Source organism: Pseudophryne corroboree, chromosome 5, assembly GCF_028390025.1.
Source record: "Pseudophryne corroboree isolate aPseCor3 chromosome 5, aPseCor3.hap2, whole genome shotgun sequence".
Lineage (NCBI taxonomy): Eukaryota > Metazoa > Chordata > Amphibia > Anura > Myobatrachidae > Pseudophryne > Pseudophryne corroboree.
Genome location: NC_086448.1, coordinates 61,572,250 through 61,593,977, shown reverse-complemented (window position 1 = coordinate 61,593,977; position 21,728 = coordinate 61,572,250). Strand labels below are relative to the sequence as shown.

Here is a 21,728-nt window from a genome sequence, read left to right as displayed (position 1 = left end):
ATCCCCTTCCCGTCCCTGTAACCTAACCCTCCTTCTAATGCCTAAACTAACCTCCCGCATCCTGCTAAAAGAGCGTTTGGGATTCCAGGCGTCGGTACGTTGACGCTGGATTCACGATCTCAGTTAGGATTTTGATGCCGGCATTATGCCGTCGTTCAGGATTTCGTCGTCGGTATTTCATCCACCGGGATCCCGTCAGGCGGCATTGCAACTACAACCCCCCTATTTTTTTTCCCTCTTCTTAATAAGCTAAGAACCATTGTAAACAGTCGGTATATATATATATATATATATATATTGTGCCTGTGATCAATCCATTTTCCTTAAAAGGTGTCATTATTGATTTTCCCAATTTGATGTACCGACATAAGCTTTGGAATTTATTTAAAAAGCCATAGGAATTTGAGGGCTCATTTTGAATACACAAATTACTGATATGTTAACCTGTTGGTTATTAATTATCACCTACTAGTTTTACCGCACATTTCTGGCAAAAAAGGTTATGATGTTTACAAACCACCTGGTAGAAATATCGGTCATACATATCTATTAAACATTTTCTCTCAGCCAATGTCCACTATAACCGTATATGACATTGGACAGCAGAAGTAGGGGTGCACCCTTTCTATCCCTACTTATTCAAGAACTCTCTCATCCATTGCCAGACATCAAGTTCCTTGCAATACACACTGTAACAGGGACTTGGGGCAGACTAGCGGGACAGTAGGAGTTCTCACTTTTGGTATACATGCCAAAACCATACACTCTCTCATTTGTTGGATCACAATACTACTGCCACACTTCACTGGCCACGTCCAAATCCGTCTGATCTTGGAAGCAAAGCAGTGATAGGCCGGATCAGTACAAGGTTAGGTGACTACCTTGGAATATCAGGTGCAGTTGCACTATTTCCCAGCAAACAGCAGAATTATTGGAGTAAACATTGGCTTTACTTCTATATCTACATCCTCTTGTTAGGAATAGAAATCTAATGACACATATTCAAATACCAAAAAATAGTATTTTAATTACCTACCGGTAAATCCTTTTCTCGTAGTCCGTAGAGGATGCTGGGGTCCATGTTAGTACCATGGGGTATAGACGGTTCCGCAGGAGCCTTCGGCACTTTAAGACTTTTCAACAGTGTGAACTGGCTCCTCCCTCTATGCCCCTCCTCCAGACCTCAGTATAGGAACTGTGCCCGAGGAGACTGACAACTTTGAGAGAAGAATTTACATTAAACTAGTGGCGAGATTCACACCAGCTCACACCATACAAAACATGCCGCCCAACATGGCTTTTAACATAACCCATGCTAACGTGCATGCATAACGCAACAGCAACAGCTGTGAACATCTTAACACATGAGAACCTGTGTAAAAAGATAAAACGTAATTCTGCAGGAAAAATGAGCACTGGGCGGGCGCCCAGCATCCTCTACGGACTACGAGAAAAGGATTTAAAGGTAGGTAATTAAAATCCTATTTTCTCTTACGTCCTAGAGGATGCTGGGGTCCATTTTAGTACCATGGGGATGTACCAAAGCTCCCAGTACGGGTGGGAAAGTGCTAATGTTCCTGCAGAACTGACTGACCAAACTGAAGGTCGTCAGCAGCCAAGGCGTCAAACCTGTAAAACTTAGCAAACGTGTTTGCCCCTTGCCAAGTAGCTGCTCGGCAATTTTGCAACGCCGAGACACCCCGGGCAGCCGCCCAGGAAGAACCCACTTTCCTTGTAAAGTGCGCCTTTACCGAACTCGGTAACGGCAATCCTGCCGTGAAATAAGCGTGCTGAATGGTACCTCTGATCCAGCGCGCAATAGTCTGCTTAGAAGTAAGACCCCCAATCTTGTTGGGGTCATAGAGGACAAACAAAGATTCTGTTTTCCTTATCCGAGCCGTTCTTGCAACATAAGTCCTCAACGCTCTGACGACATCCAAGGACTTTTGAAACGGCTGAGGTGTCAGAAGCCACTGGCACCACCACAGGTTGGTTTATATGGAAATAAGGCACAACCTTTGGAAGAAAATCCTGACGCGTCCACAGTTCAGCTCTATATTAATGAAAAATCAAATAAGGACTATTGTGTGACAGAGCCCCTAACTCAGACACTCGTCTGCCTGAGGCCAAGGCCAACAGCATGGCCACTTTCCAAGTGAGAAACTTCAACTCTACCTCTTGTAGAGGCTCAAACCAGTCCGATTGAAGGAACTGCAACACCACATTAAGATCCCATGGCGCAACAGAAGGCACAAAGGGAGGTTGGATGCCCTTCATGAACGTCTGGACCTCAGGAAGTGAAGCCAACTGTTTCTGAAAGAAAATGGACAAGGCCGAAATTTGGACCTTGATAGACCCTAATCTCAAGCCAGCATCCACACCCGCCTGTAGAAATAGGAGAAGACGTCCTAATTTAAACTCCACCGCAGGAGACTTCTTGGATTCACACCAAGATACATATTTTCTCCAAATACGATGGTAATGTTTGGACGTTACCCCTTTCCAGGCCAGAATAAGTGTGGGAATGACTTCATTGGGAATACCCTTACGGGCTAGGATCTGGCGCTCAACAGTCATGCCGTCAAACGCAGCCGCGGTAAGTCTTGATAAACAAATGGCCCCTGCTGAAGCAGGTCCTCGCGAAGAGGAAGAGGCTGAGGATCTTCCAGTAATAACTCCTGAAGACCTGGATACCAAGCCCTCCTTGGCCAGTCTGGAGCAATGAGAATTGCTCGAACCCTTGTTCTTCTGATGATATTGAGAACTTTTGGTATTAGTGGAAGTGGAGGGAACAGATACACCGACTGAAACACCCACTGGGTCACCAGTGCATCCACTGCTATTGCTTGTGGGTCTCTTGACCTGGAACAATATTTCTGAAGCTTCTTGTTGAGATGTGATGCCATCATATCTACTTGAGGAACGCCCCAACGATCTGCTACCTCTGCAAAGACTTCTGGGTGGAGGCCCCATTCTCCTGGATGGATCGTGTCTGCTGACGAAGTCTGCTTCCCAGTTGTCCACTCCCGGAATAAAAATTGCCGACAGAGCTTTTGCATGTCTTTCTGCCCAGAGGGGTATCTTTGTCACCTCTGCCATTGCCGCTCTGCTTTTTGTTCCGCCCTAGCGATTTATGTAAGCTACTGCCGTTTCATTGTCTGACTGGATCTGTATGGGACGACCTTGAAGAAGGTGTGCTGCTTGATGAAGGCTGTTGTACACAGCTCTCAATTCCAGAATGTTTAAGTGAAGGAGTAATTCTTGACTTGACCATCGTCCTTGGAAGCTTTCCCCTTGAGTGACTGCTCCCCAACCTTGGAGGCTTGCATCTGTGGTCACCAGGATCCAAGTTTGAATCCCGAACCTGCGTCCCTCCAGGAGGTGAAACTTTGAAGCCACCACAAGAGTGAAATTCTGGCTTTTGTTGACAGGATTATCCTCTGGTGCATGTGTAGGTGCGATCCGGACCACTTGTCCAGTAGGTCCACACCCTGGCGTGGAATCGGCCAAATTGTAGAGCCTCGTAGGCCGCTACCATCTTCCCCAGCAGGCGGATGCACTGATGAATCGATACGCGTGCTGGTTTTAAAACTTGTTTGACCATCCTCTGGATCTCCAGAGCCTTTTCCACCGGTAGGATTACTTTCTGTGCTTCCGTGTCCAATATCATTCCCAGAAATGATAACCTCATTGTTGGTTCCAATTGTGATTTTGGAAGGTTTATGATCCAACCGTGCTGTTGAAGCACAGTCAGGGAAAGTGCAATGTTCTGCACTAGTTTCTCCCTGGATCTCGCTTTTATGCGGAGATCGACCAAGTATGGGATGACTTTGACTCCTTTCTTGCGAAGAAGAACCATAATCTCCGCCATCACCTTGGTGAATATTCTCGGAGCCGTGGAGACCCCGAAAGGCAATGTTTGGAACTGGTAGTGGCAGTCCTGCACCGCAAACCTCAGGTATGCCTGATGTGGCGGGTAGATGGGAACATGTAAATAAGCATCTGTGATGTCACTCGATACCAGAAATTCCTTTTCCTCCAAGCTGGAGATCACCACTCTCAGGGATTCCATCTTGAATTTGAACCTTTTCAAATAAAGGTTCAGTCTTTAGGTTTAAAATCGGTCTGACCGAGCCATCCGGTTTCGGCAATACAAACAGGCTTGAATAAAACCCTTTTTCCTGTTGTGACACAGGAACTAAGGAAATTACATTGTCTTGACATAATTTCTGTATTGCGTTCAGCACTTTTGCTCTGTCCTGAACAGAAGCTGGTAAGGCTGATTTGAAAAATCGGCATGGGGGAAGGTCCTGAAATTCCAATTTGTACCCTTGGGATACTATCTGCAATACCCAAGGATCCAGATCTGAGTGAACCGAGACCTGGCTGAAAGGCAGCAGACGTGCCCCCACCCGATCGTACTCCCGCAGGGGAGCCCCAGCGTCATGCTGAGGTTTTAGCAGAAGTAGCTGTTGACTTCTGCTTCTGCGAACCTGATGGTGTTGTAGATTTTTTACCCCTTCCTTGACCTCTTCCTGCGAAGAAGGAGGTACCCTTTGCCTTTTTGGACTTGTTGGGCCAAAAGGATTGCATCGTATGAGAATGAAATCCTTTCCTAGGTGGAGCAGCTGCGGAAGGCAGAAATGCTGACTTCTTTGATATGGCCGAGAGTTAGGACTTTTTCATCCCTGTCAACTGTGTCTATGTTAAAAAGCAAGTTGTCAGACCATTTTTCCACAGCGTTACCTACCCACGCACAAGCAATGGTGGGCCTGAGCACCGTTCCGTTAGCCGTATATATGGATTTTAGGGTTGTTTCTAATTTACGGTCAGCTGGATCTTTTAATGAGGCTGAACCAGGGGCAGGCAAAACTATTTTCTTAGACAGCCGAGAAACTGAGGTGTCTATCATTGGGGGGTCTCCCATTTGTGCCTGTCTTCCTCAGGGAAAGGGTACGCTACACGTATCCTTCTGGGAAGGGTAAATTTCTTCTCAGGGTTAGCCCAGGATTCTTCAAAGAACGCATTCAAATCCTTTGAAGGAGGAAAAGTCACAACCTGCTTTTTATTTAATTTAAAATAATCCTTTTCCTCTGGGACCAGTGTTGTTTCAGGAAACTCCAACACTTCCTTTATAGCAACTATTATACATTGTATGCTTTTGGCTAATTTGGGGCCTACCCCTCTCAAATCCCCAGTGTCGAAGTCAGAATCTGTGTCTGTGTCCCCTTGCATTATCTGGGCCAGAGACCTTTTTTGGGAACTGGATGGGACCTGAGTGGATGATATGGAGGGGTCAGTAAACAGTGCATCCTCCACAGACTGCCTCCAATATTTAGTCTGTTGTTCGGACTCAGAGAATTTCTTTGCAAGCATTGACATATTCTTTTGCAACATTCTCACCCACTCCGGCTCCTTCTGAGAGGGAAGGGCCACCACATTACCCCCTTGTGTATCTAAAATGGGTTGTTCCTGGGAAGAACCCAGTCCAATGTCTGACATGTTACACACTTGTACACCCCTTCCCCATCCCTATCACACAGGGGAGCTATTGGGGACAGACCGACACTAAAGTCTGTCAGAGAGACACAGCGGGATCTGCCAGTCCACACACTGCGCCTTATTGTGAATTGTGGAAATATTACCCACTTACAGCGCATAGACCAATAACAGGCCCACAGACCTAATTATAATGAACACTCTCTGCCCCTTCTATAACACCCTATACTTGTATCAGCGTTGTCATGGGGTAACATGTGACTGAAACTCCTATGTTTACAATGGGAGGGATCGTTATTGGCTGAGCCAGTCACATGACCAGCATGACGTGGAGGAATGGGAGCCACGGGCAGGAAGCTACCAGCACTTCTCCTATACTTAACATAGGAGTAGCGCGATTGGCTAGGGGAGTCACATGATATAATAGCAGCATTTGTATTGGTCACGGGTTGCCAATAAAGGGTAACCAGGATAAACAATCAGGTTAACCTAGAAAAAGTTCATAAAAACGAAACACGTGTCGGCAGGGTCATGGCCACTACCTGGTCTCACTAATGCACTAATGTATTATATGTAAAAGTTATATCTTGCTATGCAAACGGATCTGTTATGACAATAACACAAATACTGCTGTGTAAATACTGCTTGATAGGAGTCTTCAAGTTTTGAATGCTGGGTATATGTATATATATATATATATATATATATATATATATATATGTGTATGTATATATATATATATATATATATATATATATATATATAGTGTTCCCTCTGCAAATTGTGAGAGCAGATCTTTGCAGCAAGCCATATATGTCAGCAGCTTCACCTCACTATATCTGAATGTGATTGATACGTATGTGTAAACTATTGCAGGGTGAAAAGTCTAACAGCTGCAGCACCTACTATATACAATGCGGTCATGTAACACTGCTGACAAGATACACTGAGTCTAGAGTGCTGGAATAAACACAGTGTTCCCTCTGAAAATTAATGTGTGAGCTGACACTGCACATACTAATTTCACCGTGTGTGAATAATGACTAATGTATATATGTCAAGTACTCTAATGTGAAAAATCCAATAGCTGCAGCACTTCTAATTGGCAAGTAAGCCAACTAATATATGATATTTATATGTTCATGCTGTGCACAGCAGCTACTAGCAATTTATAAGCAGCCTAAGTACTATATGGGATCCGGTCTGAAGATCGACAGTGCCTAGGTCGACAATGTTTAGGTCGACCACTATAGGTCGACAGTCACTAGGTCGACATGGATGGAAGGTCGACAGGGTTTCTAGGTCGACATGTGCTAGGTCGACAGGTCTAAAGGTCGACATGAGGTTTTTTTTTTTTAATTTTGTTATACTTAACGATCCATGTGGACTACGATTGGAACGGTAAAGTGTGCCGAGCGAAGCGGTAGCGGAGCGAAGGCACCATGCCCGAAACATGGCGAGCGAAGCGAGGGGACGCGGTGCGCTAATTTGGGATCCCGGTCACTTTATGAAGAAAACGACACCCAAAAAAAAAAAAAATCCTCATGTCGACCTTAAACATGCCCTCAGAGCGCTGCCCCCCCCCTCCCACTGCGCTCTGCACCCTTGTGCTGAGAGACATGGCGCGCAGCGTCCCACCGCTTTGCGTGTACCTGTATGCCGCCAATGATGACCGGAGGATCCCCTCTCTGCAGGACTCCGGTAATATACTCACCAGCCTTCTAACTTCTGGCTCTGTTAGGGGTGGCAGCAGTGCTGTGGGAGTGAACGCTGGCCAGGCTTGGGCTGTGTTCAGAACCCTTCAGGAGCTTATGGTGTCCTGTCAGCGGAAGCAGAACCATTAACTAATTGAGAAGTTGGTTCCTACTTCCCCCCCCTAAGTCCCACGAAGCAGGGAAGCTGTTGCCAGCAGCTTCCCTGTAAAATAAAAAAACCTAAGAAAGTCTTTTTCCAGCAAAGCTCTGTAGAGCTCCACTAGTGTGCATCCAGTCTCCTGGGCACATTTTCTAAACTGAGGTCTGGAGGAGGGGCATAGAGGGAGGAGCCAGTTCACACAGTTGAAAAGTCTTAAAGTGCCGAAGGCTCCTGCGGAACAGTCTATACCCCATAGTACTAAAATGGACCCCAGCATCCTCTAGGACGTAAGAGAAAATAAACTTTGCTCATCTGGTTACCCACAGCACCAAGGGAGCAATTATCAAGTAGTTTACACGATAATCATTTAATTTTATTAAAGTAGTAAATGTACTCCTGATACACTTAGATATCATATGCATCTGTGTTTTGAAATATTTTTCACCTTAGGCGTGAATATCAAATTGACACTGTCCACTATGGAATATGATTAGTGTCAATAGAGAGCATTTTAACCCTAATAGTTACATCATTTAAGTATCCTATAGGTGTTCTATAGGCGTTTGTTTTTAGAATAAAGTCTATGTCAATCCTTTTTCTTATGATTAACTTTAATAAACGTTAAGTTTTAACATATTTCATATTTTCAAAGTGTGCCCCAACACGGGGGTATATTTACTAAGATGGGAGTTCTATTTAAGATGGGATGTTGCCCATAGCAACCAATCAGATTCCAGGTATTATCTACTAGAGGGTGCTAGATAAATAAGAAGTAAAATCTGATTGGTTGCTATGGGCAACATCCAATCTTAAATAGAACTCCCATCTTAGTAAATTTACCCCACGGAGTCTTTCTTTTTCCTTCCAAAACTACAACTACAACCCCTGCCAGATATCAGGGTACAAAACTATTCACAGAAGCACAACACGGGCACTTACCGATAATCCCCTTCAGTGGACTCACGACTTTCTGCAGAGCACGCAGTGTTTCCTGAGCGGTTTTATCCTTGAGAATTGTCCTCTGGTAGAACCTGAGGAAGTTCTGTACAGATACAGAAACAATGACAGCGTTCTAGTGGGAAAGTACATACTTGTGTGCAGAACTGGCTGAAGGATAGAAGGCAAGTGGTAGTTATACATGGAACATACTCAGACTGGGATGAAGTTATTTTTGGTGACCTTCTATAGGATTCTAGGACTACTATCGGACTTCCCACTAGGTCTGTGCATTTTAAACTGGTCCTCCCCAATCCAATCCAATAGCACTGATACCTCCATACAGATGTGCCCTCATACATCTAGCCTCAAGACGCCACATTGCACAAGTTGCCCGGTGCGAGTGAGCCGCCAGGTCCGCGATACCCTGCTAGCACTGGGCGTCTTATTTTGTTGAAAACGTGTCCAAGACGAAACATGATGCTACTAGGACGCACCAGGAGACTGTGCTGATTAACTGATATGCGATATCTGTGTGTGCGACTTAGTCTGTATGTGATGCCCAAGGGAACTTGGCATAGAAAAAAGCTGCGGCTTTGTAGCACTTTGTATATAGAGACTCAGTCACACACACGCATACAAATGCCACCTATCAAATAAATCAGCAGAGTCTCCTGGTGCTTCCTAGTTGCATCACGTTGAGTCTAAGACACATTTTCGGTAAAGAGAGGTAAGGAAGAGGCATGACGCAGAGAGGGGATGTGTGGCACGACTGCAGCAAAGATGTAAGAGGACACATCTGTATATTGCGGTGCTGATTATATCTCATCTGTTCTTAATAGCCCAATCTTCTAATGTATTATTATTATTATAATGTGTAGGCAGAAAAGATACGACTGATTGGCCGGTGTACAGAAAGGATGGATCACATGCGTCTGTAGCCATATTGCACACGGATGGGCCCATGGGTCAGCAGAATATATACAGTTGGGATTAGGTTTGTCACACAGCAGCTCACACATTTGTTACAAAACACACAGATACAAAATCAATACAACTAAAATCCTTATTCCATAATCTTACACCTTGGCTACTGTAACCCTCTCTCATCGGGCGTAACCCTCACCCATCTAGCCCTGCTTAAAGTTGGCCAAGATGCTACGGCAAGACAGATCTTCTTCCCTCCAGTCGCAACACTCTGCAGATCCCCACACTGTCCCCCCATCTCCTCCATAATCCGAGGCAAATTACTGACCCTCACCTAGTGTACAAAACCCACAAGACCACCGCCCATTCTCACATCTCATAACTTGCTACCCGTCATGCCCTCCTACACCCGTCTTGGACCAGCATCCTGTTTTTCTATGGTAATCAGCTCTCAGGGGGAGATTTATCAAAGTTTGGAGAGAGATAAAAGTTCCAGCCAATCAGCTCCTGTCATTCTACGGGATGTGTTTGGAAAATGACAGGAGCTCTTTGGTTCTTTGGGGTCTATGTACCATATGTATATATGTACCAGCCAATGGCCATGTTATAGGCTGTGTTTTAAAAATGACAGTTAGGAGCTGATTGGTTGGTATTTTATCTCCGTCCACGTTATCTCTTTGGGGGACATTTACTAAGCAGTGATAAGAGTGGAGAAGTTGCCCACGGCAACCAATCAGCACTGAAGTAACATCTATAATTTGCATACTATAAAATTATACAGAGCTGCCAATTGGTTGATGGGGCAACTTCTCCACTGGCTCACTTCTCCGCTCTTAACACTGCTTAGTAAATGTCCCCCTTTATTCTGTATTCCTTGTATGTCCATGTTTAAGGTATATTCTGTGTTCCCTACTGGCTGGTGCTGTAATAAATCGTTGGAATAAAAAAAACTGCTAAAAAACATAACAAATATGGAGAAACAAAGACGCTGTACCTTTAAGAGGCTCTAGAACACAAAATAAGCTCTAGCGCCTTTACCTGCAGCTCTCTCACAGTCATGAAGCACAGTAACCTGTCCAGGCCGTTTAAGCCAAACGTCCCTAGAGAATCCTGGATCTCGGAGAAGAGATGGCTGTTTGTAACTTCTTGGTGGGTCCTCATGTCGTACCAGGTGTTCATCTGATCTATGTAACATGTCACCCTGCAATGTACAGACATGACCTGGTAAGTGTAGGACACGTAACAGTAAAACACTGGTATATACTCTACTTGCCTTGTTCCCGTCACATCATTCACAGACCTACTGTATATAGGCACAAATAATTCCAAGTATTTCTCCTAAGAGAAACCGGTCTGTGGGCCTAGAAATCAGATCTCCAAGACTGGAATGATGGTGCGTTTAGTCCCGCTCACTCATAGATTAGACCAGTGGTTCTCAACCTCGGTCCCCAAGTACCCCCAACAGTTCACGTTTTCCAGGTCACCCAGCAGGTGAACAGGTGTATTCATTACTCACTGACACATTATAAAAGACCCACAGGTGGAGCAAATTATTTCACTTGCAATCCTGTGAGGAAACCTGGAAAACATGAACTGTTGGGGGTACTTGAGGACCGCGGTTGAGAACCACTGGATTAGATGAACTTTAATTATATTTAAAATGAAGTCATACTGTTGAAGTACAATTAAATGCGGCCACTGCCCTTCCCATTTGTTCTCTCACATATACTATTGGGCCTATACTAGAATACATTCACAGATGCTACTAGCAAGCACACGCACAAGACGTCTCAACCAATGCAAACAGGCAAAGAGGAAAGGACGGACGCGAGGGTGATTCTGTAGCATTACATTGTATATTAGACTGGGACACTTACTGTATACATTATATGAGACACTTATAATCTATATTACATTGCTTAGTACCAATGATAAGCAGAGTCTCTACCCAATCCTTGGACATATACTGTATCTACGCCTTTGTTCACCTGACATAAAAACACTCGATGCGTGATAAACTCCGGAAGAAGCCTATATGCACAATTACTGTACTGACCGGAAGATGGAGGCTCGCTAAGATAAACGATGACACATACTGGATGATTCGGAGTTAGTGCGGCCCCTTCCACCCCTTCTTAGTCCATCTCCAGCCATCACTGAGGGCGACGTTTTGGTGCTAGAGACAACTTTAAACTGTATCACACTGCAGAGGAGGTGTATCAAGCCTTGGAGAGAGATAAAGTTGAGACGTTGCTTCTGTCATTTCACAGACTGTGCTAGCTAAGTGACGGAAGCTGATGACAGGTTGCTTTAGGCAACCTCTCCACTTTATCGCTCTCCAAGGCTTGATACATTTACCCCTGTGTGTTCTAAATTACTTACTTTGGATCGGTTATTCTCAGGATCTCACGGCACAGACGCCCAATAAAGGTCACAGACTCATCCACAGGCGGGAACTTCGGGATGGGGATGTGTGTGGACTGGTACATGCTTTGCCAGTCCTGAATCTGACGGGAACAAGAAGTATTGCGGTTAGGTGGATATACAGAAGGTCTATGGAGGTACCTGAGCTGGACAGATCCAAGCATGTTATGTCATATCCTATTATACTGCAAGGTTACATGGTGTTAAACATACAGCAATCTGTCCAAAGACAGGGAAATCTTTCCAAGCAGTGATGAAAACAGAAGAGATTTGTGCAAAGTGATGTCAGCAGAGTACCGCAACAGGAAATACATAAGCCAGGTCACAGAGGTACAAGCCAGGTCATAGAGGTGTACAGTAAGCAAGGTCATAGAGATGGAAGCCAGGTCAGAGAGGTGGAAGCCAGGTCAAAGAGGTGGAAGCCAGGTCAAAGAGGTGGAAGCCAGGTCAAAGAGGTGGAAGTCAGGTCAAAGAGGTGGAAGCCAGGTCAAAGAGGTGGAACCAAGGTCAAAGAGGTGGAACCAAGGTCAAAGAGGTGGAACCAAGGTCAAAGAGATAGAAGCCAGATTCGATCTGGGTCAGTCACAGAACCTTGCAGCGGGAGTGGATAACACACAACGCATTACACTGTCCTTTGTGAACCAGACCTTTGTGCGGAGGAAGTTATTGCACTCTTGCTCCACGTTGTAGTTTACAATACGAGACACTTCTTCCTGCCAGATCTTCAGGCCATAAATGCTGACATAGTCCTGGATGTACTCAAACGAGCGGTGAAACCCGTCCATCGTGGCCGCCATCTCCTTCAACTTTGGCAGCAGCTCGCTGGGCTAGAATTACAATTAAACACTGTTATCCACGGTGGTGCACAATCAGAGAATTTCATTCCAACACATCTATCACTGCATCAGCAGAGCTTACAATCCAGTTCCCCTACTACAGCAGCACAATGAATACAGGCCAGGTTACTCAGAGTAGTAGGTCTATGTATTTTATAACCACACAAACTTGGGAAGAACCCCAGTACGTTCGTAAGAACACGCCAAGCAAATGATAAGAGATGGTTATAACTATTCTGTATTACACTTCTCCCCCCTGGAGAGACGCCGTTCCACTATCCAACCTGGTCTAAGGGCCTCATTTATCAACGATCACATATTGGATGCGATCTGGGCAGGATCTTACCGCCCAGGACTGCATTGCAATAAGTCATACCTTCGGGTGAATGTATCACCCATGTGGACAGGGACTCCAAAAAGAGTCCACCCCTGTGATGTGCTCTGCAGGCGGCCAGGGGTCCTGCGCATGCGCGGTGCACTGCGGCTTTTCGGTTCCCGGGGAATCCAGCCGAAACTTCTTCACGCGTTATGTAGCCCATAGGCTACAATGGGGCTACCGAAAACAAAAGAATGCGGTAGCTGCGGGCAACAATATCGGTATTGATATTGATACTTCGGGCAGCATCACATTCCTCATAGAAACCCATGGGGGATGCGGCTGTGGGCAGAAATGGAGGGATCGCAACATGCAGGCGATACTTAATTTCTCTTGCGTCCTAGAGGATGCTGAGGTTCCATTTAGTACCACGGGGTATAGACAGGTCCCTTGGGAGCCATGGGCACTTTAAGAGTTCAATAGTGTGGGCTGACTCCTCCCTCTATGCCCCTCCTACCAGACTCAGTTAAGAAAATGTGCCCGGAGGAGCCGGTCACAGCTAGGGGAGCTCCATAGGAGGCGTAGGAACCAACCCTAGAGGTTAATGGTTCTCTATCTCCGCTGATAGGACACTGAGCTCCTGAGGGTGCTGATCGCAAGCCCACGAGGCGACCACTTACTCCCGCAGCACGGCCGTCACCCGCTAACAGAGCCAGAAGATGGAGTAGTGAGTATGACGCCGGTGCCCCGGTAAGCGGGTCACCGGCGGGAAATGGCGGCACAAGGGTAGGAGCGCAGCTCTGACAGGCTGCGCTCCGGAGCGCTCAGCAGTACTTGTAGTGCGGCGTTGTGAGGGGCGCCTTGGGCCAGCGCAATACCCTACACTGGTCATGTATAGCTTACAAGGTCTAACCCACTGTTTGCTGCAGAAATTACCTCAGGCCAGTATAATACAATAAGTGTGGGAAGACACACCATTACAGGGGGTGGGACTTCTCCTCAGAGCGAATCCAGCACTCACCAGCGCCATTTTCTCCCTGCAGAAGCAACGCTGACAGGGAGCGCTGCCCTCCACATAACTCCAGCTATCCTCTGAGGTAACATAGTAACATAGTATCTGAGGTTGAAAAAAGACAATTGTCCATCGAGTTCAACCTATTTGTGGTCTCCTATGCATGATGATTTGACTAAAATTTCTGACTGATGCTGCTGTCAGCCGTTGCATTTTATCCCTATTTATAGTAACTATAATGCATGACTATGCACCATACCCCTGGATATCCTTATCCATTAGGAATTTATCTAACCCATTCTTAAAGGTGTTGACAGATTCCGCCATTACAACTCCCTCGGGCAGGGAATTCCAAACACGTATTGTCCTTACCGTGAAAAAGCCTTTACGACGTATGGTGCGGAATCTCCTCTCCTCTAACCTGAGCGAGTGTCCACGAGTCCTCTGTGTATATCTAACCAAAAACAGGTCCCGCGCAAGCTCTGTGTATTGTCCCCTTATATATTTGTAGATGTTGATCATATCCCCTCTTAGTCTCCGCTTTTCCAATGTAAACATGCCTAGTCTTTCAAGCCTTACTTTGTATTCCATCGTCTCCATGCCCTTAATTAGTTTGGTCGCCCTCCTCTGTACCTTTTCAAGCTCCAGGATATCCTTTTTGTAGTACGGTGCCCAGAATTGTACACAGTATTCAAGGTGTGGCCTTACTAGTGATTTATATAACGGGAGTATAATACTGTCGTCCCTAGCATCAATACCCCGTTTTATGCATGCTAATATCTTATTAGCCTTCTTTGCTGCAGTCCTACTTTGGGTACTACTGCTTAGCTTGCTATCTATGAGGACACCAAAGTCCTTTTCCAGTACAGAATCCCCTAATTTTACCCCATTTAGTAGGTAGGTGTAATTTTTGTTCTTGTTACCACAGTGCATTACCTTACACTTGTCTGTGTTGAAGCGCATGCTCCATTTGGCTGCCCATGCTTCTAATTTAACTAAGTCGTTCTGAAGAGACTCGGCATCCTCCTCTGTATTTATAGCCTTACACAATTTGGTATCATCTGCAAAAATTGACACCATGCTCTCTAGACCTTCTGTTAGGTCGTTAATGAAAATATTGAACAATAGCGGTCCTAATACTGAGCCTTGCGGCACACCACTTAGCACTTCAGTCCAAGTTGAAAAAGATCCATTAACCACAACGCGCTGCTCCCTATTATCTAACCAGTTTTTGACCCAAGTGCATATTGTGCTTCCTAGCCCTGATTCTTGTAGCTTGTAGATAAGTCTCATGTGTGGTACAGTATCGAACGCTTTGGCAAAGTCTAAAAAGATTACATCCACGTCTTTACCCTGATCTAGGTTTGCGCTTACTGTTTCATAAAAGCAAGGTAAGTTGGTTTGACAGGATCTGTCCTTCATAAACCCATGTTGATTCCTTTTAATGACCTTATTGGTTTCAAGGAACTTCTGAATACTATCTCTTAGAATACCTTCCAATACTTTCCCCACTATAGATGTAAGACTAACTGGTCTATAATTACCTGGTTCAGCTTTACTTCCCTTTTTGAATATAGGCACTACTTCCGCTATACGCCAGTCTTTGGGAACCATACCTGATATAACTGAATCCTTAAAGATCAAAGATAGCGGTTTTGCCAGTTCAGAGTGAAGCTCCATTAGAACCCTTGGATGAATGCCATCGGGCCCTGGTGATTTATTAATCTTTAAATGTTTTAATCGGTCACAGACTACTTCCTCGCTTAAATAAGTACCTATCAGTGTCATATTCTCATTATTGAGATTGTGTGTCAGTCCCTGAATTGGGTCCTCTCTAGTGAATACTGTTGAAAAAAACTCATTTAGTGTGTCCGCTATGTCATTATCATTTTTGCTTAAGACTCCCAACTTGTCTTTTAAAGGGCCTATACTCTCCTTCTTTAATCTCTTGCTATTAATGTATTTAAAGAATTTTTTGGGATTCGCTATGCTTTCCTTTGCTACTAGTTTTTCAGTTTCTACTTTAGCCGCTCTTATTTCCTTTTTGCAAATTTTGTTACATTCCTTATAGTGCTGAAATGACTCTGCTTCCCCGTCAGATTTGTATTTTATAAATGCTCGCCTTTTCTTGCCCATAAGTTCCTTAATCTTTTTGTTAAGCCACATCGGTTTATGATTTTATACCAGGGTTATAGACAGGGGTGGAGTGTAAATTTATGAATTGTTTATCCTATTAAGGTTACTCAGTCAGCGCCGGCCGTTTTGTTATTAACTGCCTACTGGGCGCTGTGTGGCTGGCTCCTTATACTCTGTGACTCTCTGAAGGTACTCTGTGGGGAAACTGTGCTGACATTTTCCTGTGTGCGTGTGTGTAAACCAATTTACCATATTTAAGGGACTTTGTCCTGTACTGCAGAATGTATATCTTCTCCTGGGGAGTCTATACCATGCTCAAAACTGTACAGATTCTCAGGCTTCAGTGGCAGTTCCCCTGGGGTGGCCTCCATAAGGTGTAAAATATATCCCATACTGGGAAGAAGCCGCAGTTTTGGAGTAGTCTGGGGATTAAAATCCCACAGCTGTGCTTCTCGCCCCATTTACGTACCCTAACAAGCGAACACATATAATGCATGACATATGAGGGGGGCAACATATGTTTGAGGCTATTAGGGATGAGGAATATTATTATAAACTAACCAGAACATTTTATCTATTTTCCTTAATATATAATTTGTGTATTTGTCAATGTCTTTGCCCAATTTTTCTGGTGGATCAAACCAGTAGGGATTAATCTTAAACTTCTAATAACAAACGTTATGTTTTAAAATGTACTCTACATAATAAAATATAATACAAGAGTGCACCCACACAAGAGTCTTCTGTAAACAATTCGTTGATATTGTAACGTGGTCAGGCTCTTTACTTGTACCCCTTTTCCACTACCGAGCACGGGTCGCAGCCGAGAGCCTGACACGGGTGCTACCCGGCTGCGGCCTGTGCTCAGCCCCCATTCCCACTGCGCTCACCAACCCGACATATTGCTGGGTTGGTGACGCTGCTAGTGATGCGGCAGGGGCAGTGCTGGGCGCCGCTGGGAGATCACATGATCTCCCAGTGCCACCCTTCCATACAGTGTAAACGGGAGCCGTGTCGCATCGACATGGCTTCCATTTACACTACAACCCTACCCGGATCATTCCCGTGTCCTACCCAGGTATTTACCCGGGTAGGATTCACGGGTCACTTGATCCGGGTTTTTGCGGGGGGACCCTTTTCCACTAGCAAAAAACACGGGTAAATGCGCGCCCCTGTGCATTTACCCGTGTTTTTTGAGCTAGTGGAAAAGGGGTATTAATGATTTAGATTCTATGTGCAGGAGTTACATGTACTTGTTTCTATGTCCCATACAGGATTCTACAGGCTTCACAGCTGGACACCATGAAGAAGATTGGCCTGCGTAACGCAGGGCCACTGCTCTGGCAGTTTCGACACGCAGGGGACGGTGGCTACACCAATGGACTGCGGATACAGAATCCAAGAAAGGTATGGTGAGTCAGCCCTTCACGGGTGAGGCCATGTTGGGATGCTCGGGATATGTGAATATCCGAGCCAACTGCGGGGAAGTTGCCATATCTTCCTTCCGCAGTTGCACAGACCAGGAAATTAGATCCTACACCTATACTGCAATCCTTTCCAAGGGTTCCTCTACTTCCTTTTTAGGACGTTGGGGAAATTCCAGAAAACCTGCACCGCCAGGTTCCTAAGAACGGATTTCGGGTTCGGTATTTTCAAAACCTTCGTTTTGACGGTGGACCTCCCTGCCTGGGGATCCAGCAGGTGGGAGAGACTAAAAAGATTTCAGTAAAACATATACGCGATATCCTGCCTAGTCCCCTGGGAAACGTTAGTCTGCCCAGGGGTACAGACTGGAGTTTCTAGTACTCCCGCCTCACAGATTCTTCAAATCTGGCTTACTAGCTTCTCAAGCTGAAATTACAATACTGCTGGAAGCTATTCTAACAGGCCATTATTCCGGTTCCACCTCATTTACGTAATGGGTTACTATTCAAACATAAGGTCACCGGACCCCTACTGGTGGATGTTCAATTCAGGAGGAAGTCTGAGAGCGGTGATCTCTGGTCGAGATATAGGGGAAATCCTGGTATCCTGGGATATCAGGGGTGCGTACCTTCACATTCCAATCTGGCCGCCTCTCTAGACCTATCTAAGGTTAAACTACAACTATGTCTCTTCCAGTTCCAAACACTGCACTTGGCCTCTACGCAACACCGGGGGTGTTCATCAAGGCCATGACAGCAATTCTGCTCCTCCTCCAGAAGCCAGGTGTGGACATGATTCCATATCTGGACGACCTTAAAACCCTCCAGGGAAATGTTGTTACATGGTGTTTCTCTCTCAAATCAACTGTCCTGGGATCTTGGGTGGATCCTGAAGCTTCCAATTTCACATTTGGAGCAGACAAGGAGGCGCTCCTTCCTGGGGATGTTTCTTGGCACGGAAGTGCAGACGGCGTTTCTACAGGTGGAGAAAGCGTTGGTGATCCAATCAATGTTCCGGGATGTCCTGAAGCCAGCCCGGTTATCGGTACATCAGTGCATTCGCCTTCTGGGGAAGATGGTAGCCTCCTACGAAGCTCGTCAGTACTGAAGATTCCTTGCACGGTCTTTACAACTGGATCTCCTGGTCAAATGGTCGGGATCTCATCTTCACATGCACCAGCGAATACGCCTGTCGCCGAAAGCCAGGATTTCATTCGTCTGGTGGCTGCAAACTTCTCACCTTCTCGAGGGCCGCAGGTTCGGGATTCGAAATTGGATCTTTCTAACCACGGATGCAAGTCTCAGAGGTTGGGGAGCGGTCACCCAAGGGGAATACTTCTAAGGAAAGTGGTCAAGTCTGGAATCCATCCTTTCCGATAAACATTCTGGAGCTAAGGGCCGGGTACAACGACCTTCTACAAATGGCACACCTTCTTCAAGATCAGGCCATTCAGGTACAGTTGGATAATGTAACGGCGGTGTCCTACATAAACTGACAGGGTGGAACGAAGAGCAGATCTGCAATGTCAGATGTAACAAGAATCCTCCTCTGGGCAGAAAATCGCGCGGTTACGCTGTCAGCAATCTTCATTCCGGGAGTGGACAACTGGGAAGCGGACTTCCACAGCAGACACGATATCTTTCCAGGAGAATGAGGCCTCCACCCGGAGGAATTCGTAGAGGTCACAAGCCGATGGGGTGCACCTCAGATAGGCATGGTAGCCTCTCGCCTCAACAAGAAGCTTCTGTGTATTTCCTTCTCTCGAAGTATGTCTGTCTGCTCGGGAACAGTTTCTAGACTGTGTCTGGTAGGAGGGGCGTAGAGGGAGGAGCCAGCCCACACTATTAAACTCTTAAAGTGCCCATGGCTCCCAAGGGACCCGTCTATACCCCATGGTACAATATGGAACCCCAGCATCCTCTACGGACTACGAGAAAAGAATTTACCGGTAGGTAATTAAAATCCTATTATTTGCAGCTAACCCTCAAAAAACACCTGCAAATATTACTTGATAAATGGGCATCAGATCCAACCATGCCTGCAAGTGCTCTATCTGACCTGGTCGCACAGGATGCGACCAGTCAGATAAACTGTGTTAGCAGCAGCAGGGAAGGGAAACTTCCCTCCGCTGCTGCTGCCAGAGGGACTGGAACGTCCTTCTGCCTCCCTGCACTCTCACTTACTGATTGCCGTGCTGCCGATCACTACTGATCGGGGTGCAGACAATGGCAGCCGCTGGGGAGTGTAAATTAACCCCCCCCTCCCAAGCCACCCGCTGACCCCCCCTGTATACCTGGAGGCTATCCCGGCTTTCAAAAAGAAAGCTGTGATGGTCGCGACGTTTTCGACGGTCACGATGTTCCCGATCTATGTTTTGATGTTTGAAAAAAAATAATAATAATAAAGTTACAAATTTTTTTTAAAATTTTTTTTCTACCTAACATCATTTTGGATAGGGTTAAATTAATGGCCTTCACATAATTCACTCATTAAAAACAAATATCGACATTTTCGGAGCGGTTTTTGGGGAAAAATATCGTCAGTTAAGTGGTTAATGCAGCTGTTCCCAAACTGGGTGCCTCAGGACACTTGCAGAGGTGCCACAGGTTGGTGGTCTAGGACAAAATCAAATTATTTATGGTCAGGGTGATAGGCAAAAGCAGAGCTGGTGGCTGCCTGTCATATAATACAGTGGGGATCGAAAGTTTGGGCACCCCAGGCAAAAATTCATTTTAATGTGCAAAAAGAAGGAAGGAAAGATGGAAAAATCTCCAAACAGCATCAAATTACAGATTAGACATTCTTATAACATGGGTGCCCAAACTTTTGCAGACACCATTTTTTGTTTTCTGTTCTTTTGATAGTGTAAATCAGTGTTTTTCAACCACTGTGCCGTGGCATACTAGTGTGCCCTGAGCAGTGTCCAGGTGTGCCGGTATAGAAGTACAGCCAGGCCCGTCAGCGTTTTGCCGCTACTGAGGCCCTGGAACGATCCATACTGTTGGGTTTAGTGGTTGCAGAACCAGTTCTAATTTTGGGCCCGGGCAGTGTTGGGCTCTTCTGGCTTTCTCAGATGTGGCTCAGGCGTTACCTATGGAGAAGCTGCGACATGACCACCTAGGACACGCAACTGCACCATGCATCTCCATTATAATAAGAATTTACTTACCGATAATTCTATTTCTCGTAGTCCGTAGTGGATGCTGGGGACTCCGTCAGGACCATGGGGTTTAGCAGCTCCGCAGGAGACAGGGCACAAAAGTAAAAGCTTTAGGATCAGGTGGTGTGCACTGGCTCCTCCCCCCATGACCCTCCTCCAAGCCTCAGTTAGGATACTGTGCCCGGACGAGCGTACACAATAAGGAAGGATTTTGAATCCCGGGTAAGACTCATACCAGCCACACCAATCACACTGTACAACCTGTGATCTGAACCCAGTTAACAGCATGATAACAGCGGAGCATCTGAAAAGATGGCTCACAACAATAATAACCCGATTTTTGTAACAATAACTATGTACAAGTATTGCAGACAATCCGCACTTGGGATGGGCGCCAGCATCCACTACGGACTACGAGAAATAGAATTATCGGTAAGTAAATTCTTATTTTCTCTGACGTCCTAAGTGGATGCTGGGGACTCCGTCAGGACCATGGGGATTATACCAAAGCTCCCAAACGGGCGGGAGAGTGCGGATGACTCTGCAGCACCGAATGAGAGAACTCCAGGTCCTCCTCAGTCAGGGTGTGCCCCTGACCAAGTATCAGCTCGGCAAAGTTGTAAAGCCGAGACCCCTCGGGCAGCCGCCCAAGATGAGCCCACCTTCCTTGTGGAATGGGCATTTACATATTTTGGCTGTGGCAGGCCTGCCACAGAATGTGCAAGCTGAATTGTACTACACATCCAACTAGCAATCGTCTGCTTAGAAGCAAGAGCACCCAGTTTGTTGGGTGCATACAGGATAACAGCAAGTCAGTTTTCCTGACTCCAGCCGTCCTGGAACTATATTTTCAGGGCCCTGACAACATCTAGCAACTTGGAGTCCTCCAAGTCCCTAGTAGCCGCAGGTACCACAATAAGCTGGTTCGGGTGAAACACTGACACCACCTTAGGGAGAAACTGGGGATGAGTCCGCAGCTCTGCCCTGTCCGAATGGACAATCAGATATGGGCTTTTTTGAGACAAACGCAGCCAATTCTGACACTCGCCTGGCCGAGGCCAGGGCCAACAGCATGGTCACTTTCCCTGTGAGATATTTCAAATCCACAGATTTGAGCGGTTTAAACCAATGTGATTTGAGGAATCCCAGAACTACGTTGAGATCCCACAGTGCCACTGGAGGCACAAAAGGGGGTTGTATATG

General features: G+C 45.9%; 1 protein-coding gene and 1 pseudogene across 1 annotated transcript in view; one reads left to right on the top strand and one right to left on the bottom strand.

Annotated features, from left to right (window-relative positions):
* The window catches only part of WASHC5 (WASH complex subunit 5), a 78,068-nt gene that overhangs the window by 15,827 nt on the left and 40,513 nt on the right, over positions 1-21,728 (bottom strand). The window contains exons 19-22 of the mRNA XM_063921295.1: positions 12,288-12,467; positions 11,599-11,723; positions 10,255-10,417; positions 8,293-8,395 (exon numbers count right to left, since the gene is read on the bottom strand). Of these exons, the coding sequence (XP_063777365.1) occupies positions 8,293-8,395; positions 10,255-10,417; positions 11,599-11,723; positions 12,288-12,467 (571 nt within the window). The remainder of the gene's footprint in view (positions 1-8,292; positions 8,396-10,254; positions 10,418-11,598; positions 11,724-12,287; positions 12,468-21,728) is intronic.
* Positions 788-906, top strand: LOC134930358 (5S ribosomal RNA; annotated as a pseudogene).